Here is a 13,298-nt window from a genome sequence, read left to right on the forward strand (position 1 = left end):
AGAGATATTGGAGGGTATGTAGCTTTAACTGATTTTTATTGTCTTTGGTTACTCATGTATTGCTAAGATATTGTTGTGATTAAGTGGTATGGCAAATTGTTGAAATATATATATAATAAATATTTTCCATGGAAATGGAAGCATTTACTTAATTCTTAGTGATGCCTCTCAACTTCCATATTCCTTTTTCTTCATACACTTTTAAAAATTATTCTTACACAACATGAAGATAAGGAAAGGGAAGGGAAGGAAAGCCCTCCACATTTTTTCTCCATCCATTTCTATGCAAAAAAGCAAAACGAACTTGGTAACCCCAGCAGAAGAATGCAAATAACGTCAATGCACAACTGACCTGCAGACTCAGCCTTGCAGCTGTTTAAAGGGTGGAATTAAGAAATGCAGGGTTTTGGTTTGGGGTTTTTGTATGTGTATATTTGCAAGGAACGCAAGTCTGCTGAGAGAACGTCCCCTCTGCTCTCATCTTTTGTGGGGAAAGAGCTGTGGTTTGCACACTTTGCACATGCTCAGAGCTCTTTTCCCTCTCTGGGTTCTTGCTTTGACCAGAAAGCTCTGAGTTCAAGTTTCCATTTGGCCACAAAGCTGACTGGGTGACCTGAGCTTGCTTGTGTTCTCTCTCTCTCTCTCTCTCTCTCTCTCTCTCTCTCTCTCTCTCTCTCAGCTACTTCACATGGCGGCTGTTAGAATAAAAAAAGGGGGGGGACATGTATTATTTACATTTTATTTTATTAGATTTACTTGAGTTTTCCAGCCTGCTTTTCAGGGTCTCGGCCCTCACGACGTAGAGTGCAACGTACTTTAGAAAAAGAAAGAATTTCAAGCCGTAGAGAAAGGAATACCCAGCTAGTCATTATAACAACAAATAGCCGCCTATTTATTCCAGCGTGCATTTGGCTAATTTTTGTGTACTGCACTTGTAACTGAGGTTATTATCTGTGGCTGTTATCTCATTTATTGTCTTAAGAGTGCAGCAGCAGATAGTTCCTTGGTTACGGGTTCAATCCACAGTCCTCTTAGAATAAGGTTACCAGATTTTTTTTCAATGAATCCGGGGACACGTTAAATAAATAAATACATAAATACTACACGTTTGGGACGTTGATGCTGCAGCGATGGCGGTGACAGAGGGGCAGCCGCTGCCTTGACCTCAACCACCATGTTTCCCTTTCATCTGAGGCTTCTATCTCCTTTCTCCATGAGCCTGGGCAGCCCCCGAGTTGTTGGTTCTTCGGTGGTGGTGGTGGGGAAGTGGTGCACAGTGGGTCACACATGGAAGGCGGAGAAGGAGGGCCGAGAGTGGGGGTGGCGGTGAGGCTCGGCAGTGCGACGCCTCCCTTCCCATCGGAGCAGCCCCAATCCCACTCCTACTTGTGTGCAAGCAGGAGGGGGCAGGGATCCCTCAGCTGGGAAGGGAGGCTTCCCATTGCCTAACTGAGAGATCCCTGCCCCCTCCTGCTTTCACGCAAGCTCAGATAGGCAGCGTGAAGCCTCCCTTCACAGCTGAGAGATCCCCGCCATGCCCCTGCTTGCACGCAACTAGGAGTTGTGAGGCTGCTCTGATAGGCAATGTGAAGCCTTCCTTCACAGCTGAGTTGCTGGGTCAGGGAAGGTGGAGGCAGCCTGGAAGCTGCATCTGAGAGCCCCTGCACCACCATCACATGGGGACTTCCCAGCAGCTCCTGAAGCCAGCCAGAGCCAACTGCTCCGGGCTGCTGAGATTGCCGCCGCCGCGTTTCCCGGGGAAATTGGATGAAATGCAGGGACATTCCGGGGATGGGACTTATTCGCAAATCCGGGGACTGTCCCTGGGAAACGGGGACGTCTGGTAACCCTATCTTAGAATGCCCTCCTGTCTTTTCCAGCAACTGAAACACCCCAACCTGGTCAACCTCTTGGAGGTTTTTCGGAGGAAGAGGAAACTCCACCTGGTCTTTGAATACTGCGACCACACAGTCCTCCATGAGCTGGACAAGAACCCACGGGGGTAAGTAGCTAGTCCCTGGTGTGACTCCCCTGTAACCCCTCACTCAACAAACCAGTACAAAACAAGCACACCATTTTGGCACCGGTTTAGAGCCAATTGGACCAGGTGAGGCGTTCCCAAAGTAAAGGAAGGATTGAACTCTGATTAATAAGAATACACACAGAGGCTTGAACCAGCAAGACTCTGGGAAGGGTGCGTATAATAATCTCTACGTGCCTCCACCCCTCGGCCCAGGTCGTTTTATTCACAAAAGAACTTTTACAGAGTGTTTGTAAGAACCAATCAGATTTATTCTGAACATTTCAACAAACCCCATGTGGGGACAAAGTTAAACTACCAAAACTAATTAAGCACGCATATTTCTGGGGTAAACAAAACAGAACTACAAAGGAGTGCATTTGGCAACCCTGGGAGGTGATAAACAAGCAATATACATGATAGGGAGGATGGCCAGGAGGACAGCGATCATTATCACCTTCATGTGAGATCTGTTTCCTGCCCCTAAGATTAACATCCTAAGATTAACATATCGGAAAAGCTACATCAAAGAAACTGCCCACTGTCTTTGATGACCCAGGACGCCTGCCTGTCTAAGTGGGTACATGACTTGTGAAGAAAGAGAAATGGAACAGGGATGCAGAGGTGTGGATTGATCAAGAATCATCTCAAAATAGTTTAAACCCAGTCAGCGCAATGCTTTCATTGCTGACACAGATGGGTTACTCTATATTTGTTACAATTCCTCATAGCAATCCCACCTGATCACTGCACCAGGCTGGGTTTGGGGCACTTTACACGTGACCCCGGTTTGAGTGGCATTTGCTCAGTTTGGGGCAGGGGCATCACAAAAAGTTGGGTTTGTGGCACAAAACCAGCACAGAACTTTGGCACCTGTCTGGAGTCAACCAGACAAGATTGGATTTGGGGGCATTAACTTGCGACCCCGTTTTTATCAATTACTCGGTTGGAGGGGCAGCACCGAATGTGGAGTTCGCAGCCCAAAATGGCACAAAACTATAGCACAAAACTTTGACATCAGTTTGAGGGGGGTGCAGAACTTCGGGGTCACGCATTAATTAAGCTTCAGTGAATGCTGGGGAGAGACGATTTTGACTTACTGTTGCTGCGGTTTGGTTGTTTTAAGATAGAGTTAGGGTTAGCAGACGTCCCCTGTTCCCGGGGACAGTCCCCAGATTTGCAAATCTGTCCCTGGACAAATTCTGTCCCCGGAATGTCCCCAGATTTGCAAATCTGTCCCCGTGAAACATGGCAGCGGCAGCAGCCCAGAGCCAGCCTGGTAGTGCAGTTGGCTCTGGCTGGCTTCAGGAGCTGCCTGCTGCCGTGGCGCCCACCATTTTTGCTCGCCGGAAGTCCCCATATGATGTGTCTTGTGCACATAGGATGTGTCTTGTGCAATCTCCTTCCCCCTTCCCCCTTTGTTTTGACTGATCAGGGGAGGCTTGGGAGTTGCTGGCGGGCAGCCGTTGCCCAGTTTTTTAAAAAACTGTGTGCATTTATGTTTCACAGGGTGCGAAAGAAGGGCTTTGCACCTTTATACGATATGCATGTGCTTGGTTGGGCCCAGGGTCTTTTGCCTCACCATCCCCACTACTGACTCCCTGTTGCTACTCAGCTTCAAAAAAAAAAAAAAAAAAAAAAAAAGTGTCCCAGATTCATTGAAAAAAATCTGGTAACCATATTTTAAGAACGTAAGAAGAGGCCTGTTGTCTCTGTCCATGGAGTTTTCTTGGCAGGGATACTAGAGTGGCTTGTCGGTTCCTGCTCCAGGTGGATCACGTTTGGTCAAAACTCTCCACTATGACCTGTCCATCTTGGGTGGCCCTGCACGGCATAGCTCATAGCTTCTCTGAGTTATTCAAGCCCCTTCGCCACGCCAATGCAGTGATCCATGAAGGGTGCTGGAGGAGACTCTTGAGAATCCCATGGACTGCAAGAAGATCAAACCGATCCATTCTGAAGGAAATCAGCCCTGAGTGCTCACTGGAAGGACAGATCCTGAAGCTGAGGCTCCAAGACTTTGGCCACCTCAGGAGAAGAGAAGACTCCCTGGAAAAGACCCTGATGTTGGGAAAGATGGAGGGCACAAGGAGAAGGGGACGACAGAGGACAAGATGGTGGGACAGTGTTCTTGTAGCTGCCAACATGAGTTTGACCAAACTGGGGGAGGCAGTGGAAGACAGGAGGGCCTGGCGTGCTCTGGTGCAGGGGGTTACAAAGAGTCGGACACGACTAAACAACAACAACAACAAGAAGAAAAGGCTGCTGGATCAGTCCAGTGGCATAAGATGGAGATGCTCACTGCATTAGCATTCCTATTGAAGATCTTGCTCGCCCATTAGGTGTCATTGGGGGGGGTCATAGCTTGGGACACAGCGCAGAGAATGAGTCAGGCCTCTTCCCAGCTTCAGACAAGGATGGTCCCCTGGCAGATTCCCTTACACCCAGGAAGACATTGTTTGCAGCCTGCCTAATATCAAGTGGCAGGGAGTTCCAAAGTGGATCATTGGCAGCCTTGTAAATGAGCAATGTTACCATTTGGAGGTGAATTGACACCTTTAGGCAGACAAAATGGAATTGCCCAGAGCTTTCATTATCATGCCTTCTTCTCTCTCTCTCTCTCTCTCTCTCTCTCTCTCTCTCTCTCTCTTTTAAGTATATCTGTATTGACTTAAAATAAATACATTTATGGGAAGACGGACAAACGAACAAACAAACGAACAAACAAACAAACAAACACATAATGAAGAAGTCAAACAAACAACCACAATATAAGAAACAACAAAATTAGTATAACTAGCATCATTTATACTCCCGATACTGAAATCAATTATAAAACTTATAAAGAAATTAAAAATGACTTCCAATTAATCTCACTGTACTTTATCTATCAATTACCTTATACCGCACAGTTGCATATTTCTTATTTAGTCTCTTTTTATATCATGCCTCCTTCTCAACAGTGTTTTTGCTCCAAGAATCAAGCAAACCACAGACTCCAGCCAAACCACAACCTGTGTTTCTTTTTTTTAATAATAATTTTTTATTGTTTTACAACACCAATATACAGTTTTATCCAATTTTTAACAAACAAATTCTCTCTTTTTGGATTTCCTTCAGCTTCTCTGACAATCATCCATCTTTACCTCTTAATTACGCATTCCTTCTCCTTAGTATTGTCGTTAGTCTTCCCTCCTACATCTATTATTTTTGACAATACATCTCAAATTTCACAGTGCTTCTTTAAATCCCACTAACGTTGTTTGCACATCACATGTATTTTTCAGATATTCTACAAATTTTCCCCAGTCTTCGATGAACTTTTGGTCCTTAAGATATCTAATTTTCCCAGTTAGCTTATCCAATTCTGCATAGTCTGTCAGTTTCAATCTCCACAACCTGTGTTTCAGGGAGTGTTGGGTTCAGACCTGGACCTGCCGTCCGGGGTGCTGCCATCGTGAAAAGAACTGCATTTAAATGATTTTCGTTTTAAATCTTCGGGAACAGGGCAGAAAAAAAGTTCCATACATGTTGCGAATTCCTGAGATGTTGGACTGGACAAGTACGACATTTTAAAAAACAACCGCCATCCTGCGGGACACATGGTTTTTGGATTCCCTATGGATGAGACCCCATCTCTGGGGGAACGGGGCCAAGGGTGGTCCTGTGCAAGCGGTTGCCAGGGGGTCTCCTTCACTGCCTGCAGTATGCGGGTAATAAACCGTCTCCGAAAAGTCACACAGGGGCAGCTGTACCCTTTCCCCTTTCATTTGTCATTTTTATCACCCAGTTTTTCTCCGCACGATGGTTTCAGACTTGCTGATTCTGTTCACAAGAAAAGTTTTAAAAGTTGTGTCAGCTTCTTCTCTGAGCTTCCTTATGTTGGGACCTTCTGCATTCAAAGCAAGTTTTCTGAGACCAAATTACGGCCAATCTCTGTGTGTGAACACAGGATGCTGCGTTATACAAAGCCAGACTGTTTGTCCACCTAGCTCAGTGCTGTTGACTCTGACTCGCCAAACCCACCTAGAGAGATACCGGGGGTTTTGGTGCATAGTTAAACTATGGAACTCACTGCCACAGGAGTCAGTCCTGGCCACTAACCTAGAAGGCTTTAAAAAAGAGGATTAGGCAAATTCATGGAGCAGAAAAGGGCTATTGATGGCTATTAGCTACGATGGCTCGGCTGAGCCTCCATACTTGGGGGCAGCAATGGACTTGGATACCAGTTTCAGGAAACCGCAGGTCCTGCAGCAGGGAGTTCCAAAGGTCCCTTGCACATTGCGCAAGACAGCTCTGTTTATTTCCAACGCACATGAGCACATGTTCAGTGAGTGGCTACTAGCCACAATGGCTAGGCTCTCCCTCCACAGTCGAAGGCAGCAATGGTTCCGAATACCAGACGCGGGAAACCCAGGAAGGGGAAGATGGTTCTTGTGCTTGAATCCTGTTTCTGGGTTTCCCATAATAGACATCTGGTTGGCCACTAGGAGAACAGGATGCTGCACTTGATGGGCCTGGGGCCTGATCCAGCACGGCTCATCGCAGGTATTGCAGTTTCCAGCTTAGAGGTGTTTTGTTGTTGTTGTTGTTGAGTGGGTCTGTGAATTATGTTAAGTAATATAAAATACTCCTTCATGGATCACTGCCTTATTGTGGCGAAGGGGCTTTAAAAACTCAGAGAAGCTATGAGCTATGCCGTGCAGGGCCACCCAAGATGGACAGGTCATAGTGGAGAGTTTTGACCAAAAAGCAGAGACATCACCTTGCCGACAAAAGTCCGTATAGTTAAAGCTATGGTTTTCCCAGTAGTGATGTATGGAAGTGAGAGCTGGACCATAAAGAAGGCTGATCGCCGAAGAATGGATGCTTTTGAATTCTGGTGCTGGAGGAGACTCTTGAGAGTCCCATGGACTGCAAGAAGATCAAACCTCTCCATTTTGAAGGAAATCAGCCCTGAGTGCTCACTGGAAGGGCAGATCCTGAAGCTGAGGCTCCAGTACTTCGGCCACCTCATGAGAAGAGAAGACTCCCTGGAAAAGACCCTGATGTTGGGAAAGATGGAGGGCGCAAGGAGAAGGGGACGACAGAGGGCGAGATGGTTGGACAGTGTTCTCGAAGCTACCAGTATGAGTTTGACCAAACTGCGGGAGGCAGTGGAAGACAGGAGTGCCTGGCGTGCTCTGGTCCATGGGGTCACCAAGAGTCGGACACGACTAAACAACAAAACCCCAGTGCAGGAATACAATCTGTCACCATCCCTTCCCTTTGCTGATGGACTTAGGTCAAGCGGTTGTGGAATTTCAAGCTCTTTCCTCCTTCTCTTCTTTTTAATTCTCTTTGCAGAGTCCCGGAGCACCTCGTGAAAAGCATCACTTGGCAGACCCTCCAGGCAGTGAACTTTTGCCACAAGCACAACGTAAGTCTTGCCGTCAGCACAACCGACCTGCAATTCCATTTCCCCTACCATCTGTCCTCCCTAACCCTATTGCCATTGGCTGCCAGTGCTGGCGTCACTCTTTAAGCGATCAGATCAGACCTCTGGCCAGAGCAGCCTGCCCACCCGCTTGCAGCCCCCTGGGGTGCGAAGGAAGGGAGAAGAAAGGGGTGGGGCCTGCTAGTGATAGGGGAGAAAGTTGGCGCTTTGCATTTAAAGGGGGGGTTTACCTAAGTCACACATTCCAAAACAGTACACAGACCGAAGCAGATGGCCTTTGAACTTTGCACTTCTCTGAAACCTTGCAGTGCAGCTCTTCGGCCAAGTATTTTGTGTGAAATAACTAGGATAAAGACTTCATAAAAATGCACATATTATTTTTAAAAAGCATGCAAAAGTGCATTGTTTTAGGGGGGGGGGAATTGCTTTGCAAAACTTAGCGTGTTGGGCAGAATTGCTTACAAACTTGTGTATATTAGAAACCCACACTAGAAGGCTGATGAATTCTCATGAGGATGGTCTTGTTGTTTTAAAAACAACCACAACCACAAGCTGTTCTGGGAATGTGGAGAACAAAACTTAGGATTCTTTGAATATTGTACACCACCTTGATATTTTATGATATGGCAGTACAGACTGTCTCTATAAATAAATACTTTTCTCATATGTTAGGTACAGGGGGGGAACTATTACAGTATGGAATGTTTCTGTTTATTACCATTTTTCTTCCTTCTCCCTACAGACAAAAGTGGGCTTTTCAATATGCTAATAATAATAATAATAATAATAATAATAATAATAATATAATAATAATAATAATAATAATAATAATAATAATAATAGGCAGGCCCAGATTGTATCAAGGGCCAGATCCTAACTGGGGCTGCCCATTTGCCACCCCCAATTTTAAATAAGGTGAAGCCTCTAGCTTTCTACTTGATTGTCACATTGACGGTTCTTCCTTTGCTTCCAGTGCATCCACCGAGACGTGAAGCCAGAGAACATCCTCATAACCAAGCATTTTGTCATCAAACTCTGTGACTTTGGCTTTGCTCGCATCCTCAGTAAGTGCCTTTATTTATTGCTACAATTTCTGTCTCTCTATCTGCTAAGCAACTGGGCATGGCTCTCCCTGCATCTACTTTTCCTATATAATCCTTGGAATGTATTAACAAAATTCAGCAAAGGAGGAATATATCGGGAAAGGGAGGAGCTCCTCTGGCGCCCTTGACCCTTCGGGGCGATTGTTGGATAGATCACCTTTCGTGTGTGATTCTCATCTCCTGCTCCCACCCTCCCTTATCCAGCTGGGCCCAGCGATTACTACACAGACTATGTGGCCACTCGGTGGTACCGGTCTCCCGAGCTGCTCGTGGGGGACACCCAGTATGGCCCCCCCGTGGACGTCTGGGCCATCGGCTGCGTCTTTGCAGAGCTGCTGTCTGGCATCCCTCTGTGGCCGGGGAAATCGGATGTGGACCAGCTTTACCTGATCAGAAGGACGTTGGGTAAGTCCTTGAGAGATGCCAAGGAAACAGAGAGGCGTTTTTCTTGACTGCAGCTGGCTACAATCTGTCTCACTCTCCTCTCCGTGGTAATTGCCGTGGAAGGTAGTGGAACTATAGCGGAATAAAATGCAATTATGGCATTTGTTTCCATTTGCAAATGGATTTTCGCCGGAAGCAAATAACCGAGAAAAGAGAACCAAACCTGCATTATATTCCACTATGGCTCCAGAAGAGGGTTTTATGGCGTGCGAAAGCTCACGCGTCATGCGAAACGTAACACGGAGGGGATGGTCGTGAGTGTCAGTTTGCATTTCTTAGTGCAGAAAGTATTGATCTGATGTGTAGAGATCTTTCCTATTCTACTTAATTCAAGAGGGTTCCGGAAGCTTCTCTGTGTGAGAGAAGCAGGCAGAAAGTTCATGATTGTTTGGGTTATATACCTTCAGAGAAACTGAGTACAGCTGGTTAAAACTGGTTCTCTTATCTCTTTATAAAAGTGAGGCCAGAAGGAGCCTGAGTTTCACTTTCTCTTTCTGTCTCTCTTTTATGGTAGTATGCTGAGTCCTGAATGTATTGGATTTGTGACCATTATGCTCATTTGCCTTCAGTAGCAGTAAAAGCTCTGCTGGATGAAATTGCCTCTGGTCTATTTTGGGGGAATCCTGCAATGGGTTCAAGTTTTTACTCTGCTAACTATATATTGAAATCTACTCTGGATCACTATTAAGTAGACTTCCATTGACAGTGAGCCCGAAATACACTGCCCTGGGAATGCAGCCTGAGGTGTCCCCCGCATGGCCCATTTAGAATATCTCCTGCACAATCCCCACTATAAGGCACAGGACTTGCACACTGTTTTGAGAGAGACAGGTTGGCCAGGGAGAAGACTGTTGGAAAGGGTGCATGGAAGTGTAAGACACCCGTGGAAGATGGAGAACCCAGCCTCCTTCCCTCTTCGTCAGGCTGAGCAACGGTTCCCCAGTTGCCTTAGCATTTGGGTTTTCACAGTGCAGGCTAATGAGCCAAGTGGGAATTGAGCTGGGGATCAGAGGCGGCTTCTTCCATCCAAGGACATCAGCACGGCAATAGAGGATACCGTATTTTTCGCTCTATAAGACACACTTTTTCCCTCCTAAAAGGGGGAAATGTGTGTGCATCTTAGGGAGCGAATGCAGGCTGCGCAGCTATCCCAGAAGCCAGAACAGCGAAAGGGAGCGCTGCGCAGACTGCGTAGACTGATTTCTTTGCCACCAACGGTTCAGCACCTGCTTTTGGACAGGAATGATCAAATTACTTTAATAGTGGCTGAATTTTTGAGTGCTGTCCATGTAGAAAGACCGGGTCATTATAAAGAGAATTAGTGGTTCTTAATTGATGGGTGATGTGGTAGTGTTGTATTGTATTATATGCAAATTGATTTTCTCTGGAGTTAAAGATCTGACCGGGACAAACGTTGTTATGTTGAGCTCGTATTTTGCACCATTTGTATATGGTGTCTGTTTGATAATGTGTGGTTTGCTATGCCTAATAAAGGACTAAGCCGCTTCTGGCAAAAAAAATAGAGGATAGACTGGTGGTGGGGCAGTTTATGGCCAAGCCATTCCTCCCACCAGGTGTGGAGCAGGGGAATTTGCTTCTGGGCTGAAAGGCAGTTTTGCAGTCTCCTGCAAAGATCCATCTTGGACTGCACTTTGCAAGCCCCCAGCCATCAGCTGGTTGCAGGTGCTTTCATAAGATGAATTCCCCACCTCTGGCCCAAACTGATTTTTGCATCGCAGCAAGGATCCAGCAAATGGATCTTTTAAAAAGCTGGGAATTAGGGGAGATCCACTTGTGGGACTGAAAGCTTGTTTAGTGCTATTTGTCTCTTCCTTAGAAACAGGAAGGATTTTAGAAAAACGGATGATGGGAGGTGGGAGAGGAAATGTGTAGGAATGCCTGTTTTGGGCTAAGGTGCAAGTTTGGGGCTGGTTGCTTTGGTGGCGATGCTTCTGCGTAAACATACGTGGTTTGTCTTGCACCCCACGTAGAGCAATTGCCCCCCCCCAAGATACTAAGATACTCCTGCTGCCAGCAGGAATGTTTGAATTTATTTGTTTGTTTCATGAAATTTATATGCTGCTTTATTTTGGAAAGAAACCCCTGGAAGCTATTTACAAACAAGGTAAAGCAGTAGACTTGTCAATAAGGAAAATGAACGACAATAAGTTAAGACGTTCAGGGAATAGGTTGTAAGAGCAACAGACTAAAAACGGATTAAGACTCGCCTCCGCTTTCTAAACTTCTGGGCAGGCAGGTCTGAACAAGGATGTTTCTAGCAGGTGCCGAAAAGAGCCCAGTGAAGGCGCCTGCCTGATATCATGAGGCAGGGGGTTCCAAAGTTTAGGTGCTGCCACACTAAAAGACTGAGTTATTAGAAATGCAGAACAAATGCGGATTTGAGTGTGATTCGATCTCCTTCTTCTCCAAAGGGGACCTCATTCCCAGACACCAGCAAGTCTTCAGCACAAACCAGTTCTTCAGTGGGGTGAGAGTTCCAGACCCAGAAAGCATGGTGAGAAAGCCCCCCCCCCTGCCTTGCACAAGTCCTGCTGCAAACAAGACACAGGAGGCTCCTCCGCTTCCTAGGTTTTTAAGGCCTTTTTGCGTCTCCAGGCAAAGGATTGCTTTTTTGTTTTCGGCTGCTTGGAGATGAGTCCCATTGTCCGGGAACTAGCGACCAGCTCAATGGAATGGCTGCTCCGGGACGTGGCTTCGGAGACACGTAGACGCTGGCAATTGGGACGTCTGCGCCCGCATTTCAGTGGTTGGGAGGGAAGGAACACTCTTGGAAACGGAGCAGAAAATTGAAGGTCTCCAGGTCCAAAGGGGCAAGATTGGCGCGTCTGCTTTCTGACCTGTCCAGGGAGCGAGTTCTTCTTCAAATACAGAACTATAGCTGCTCTGAGCCCGGCTTTGGCTGGGGAGGGCGGGATATAAATAAAGTTATTATTACCGTATTTTTCACTCTATGAGACGCACCAGACCACAAGACGCACCTAGTTTTTGGAGGAGGAAAACAAGGAAAAAAATATTCTGAATCTCAGAAGCCAGAACAGCAAGAGGGATTGCTGCGCAGTGAAAGCAGCAATCCCTCTTGCTGTTCTGGCTTCTGGGATAGCTGCGCAGCCTGCATTCGCTCCATAAGACGCACACACATTTCCCCTTACTTTTTAGGAGGGAAAAAGTGAGTCTTATAGAGCAAAAAATAAGGTATTATTATTATTATTATTATTATTATTATTAGTGAAATATAAACATGAAAGGGGGAGGGAACCCCTAAGCCGATGATGCTCATTATTTTGTCCTCCTTTTCCCCCCAGGAGCCTCTAGAAATGAAATTCCCAGGCATTTCCTACTCGGCCCTCGGACTCATGAAGGTGAGCAAGTATTATAGGTGTTTGAGGCTTTAACGGGTTGCTTTGCATGCAGAAGGTCCCAGATTCAGTCCCCAACAGCGGGACGAGATTTCAGGCTTACTATCCACATTAAAATGCACTAACATTTTGAGATGGCTCTTTTGCCTTCATACCTGCTTAACCTTCTTTACTGAAACCCAGTTTAGCAAGTTTAACCATCCATTTCCATTTTATTTGCCTAGCGCTCATTGGAGGGGGCCATTTGGAACTCGCTGCTTTGCACGCCAGTTCCGCTGCCAGCTTGCAATTAAGTTGATGAGACCAAGCCCTCGGCAGTCTTTTTCCATTTCTTTTTTATATAAGCAAACCAGGAAAGGGGAGTAAACAACTTGGAACGAAGCATTCACAGAGCGGAGTATTTCTGCTCGGCCGCTCCATTTCAACCGTCTCCCAATTTCCCACTCCCTTCTCCCCCAAAGTCAGCTCACATTCTATGCCCACTAAGTACTGCTGGGTTCGGGGTGTGTGTGTGTGTTTGTGCCCCCATGGGCTGTTTCCCTCCCCTTTTTTTGTCAGCTCTGCAAACCCCTGCAAGCCTTCCGAATAAAAAAATGTAAGGTCAAACCACATGTCTGAAACCCCACAGAAAAAGTCCTGAAACCATTTTGTCCCTTCCAAATTGACCTCAAATATTTCTCTGCAAGGTCGAAGGAAAATGGAAAAGCCTCCCCATTCTCTTTTCGTTCACAAATCCTGTCTTAAGGGTATGTCTGTGTATGAATAGAGTGAGACCTGGCTCAGGAACTAAGTATTTGTCATTACAAAAGACTGGCCAGGCTCCCCAGGGTATCCAATCAAGTAACCATTAACAGGTAAAATGCCAGAAAAGAGATAAACAATGCACTCAGATTTCTGTTGTAGACCGCCTTTTCTGT

At 46.3% G+C, this 13,298-nt stretch overlaps 1 protein-coding gene across 4 annotated transcripts in view; it reads left to right on the forward strand.

Annotated features, from left to right (window-relative positions):
* CDKL1 (cyclin dependent kinase like 1) overlaps positions 1 to 13,298 on the forward strand; it is a 32,897-nt gene that overhangs the window by 14,251 nt on the left and 5,348 nt on the right. For all 4 annotated transcript variants that reach the window (XM_083619016.1, XM_083619014.1, XM_083619015.1 and 1 more), the window contains exons 4-9: positions 1,881 to 2,002; positions 7,367 to 7,439; positions 8,431 to 8,521; positions 8,765 to 8,965; positions 11,437 to 11,519; positions 12,328 to 12,384. In XM_083619016.1, coding sequence (XP_083475142.1) covers positions 1,881 to 2,002; positions 7,367 to 7,439; positions 8,431 to 8,521; positions 8,765 to 8,965; positions 11,437 to 11,519; positions 12,328 to 12,384 — 627 coding nt within the window. The remainder of the gene's footprint in view (positions 1 to 1,880; positions 2,003 to 7,366; positions 7,440 to 8,430; positions 8,522 to 8,764; positions 8,966 to 11,436; positions 11,520 to 12,327; positions 12,385 to 13,298) is intronic.

This window comes from Podarcis filfolensis, assembly GCF_964270895.1.
Source record: "Podarcis filfolensis genome assembly, chromosome: 1".
In the NCBI taxonomy this organism is placed as follows: Eukaryota; Metazoa; Chordata; class Lepidosauria; order Squamata; family Lacertidae; genus Podarcis; species Podarcis filfolensis.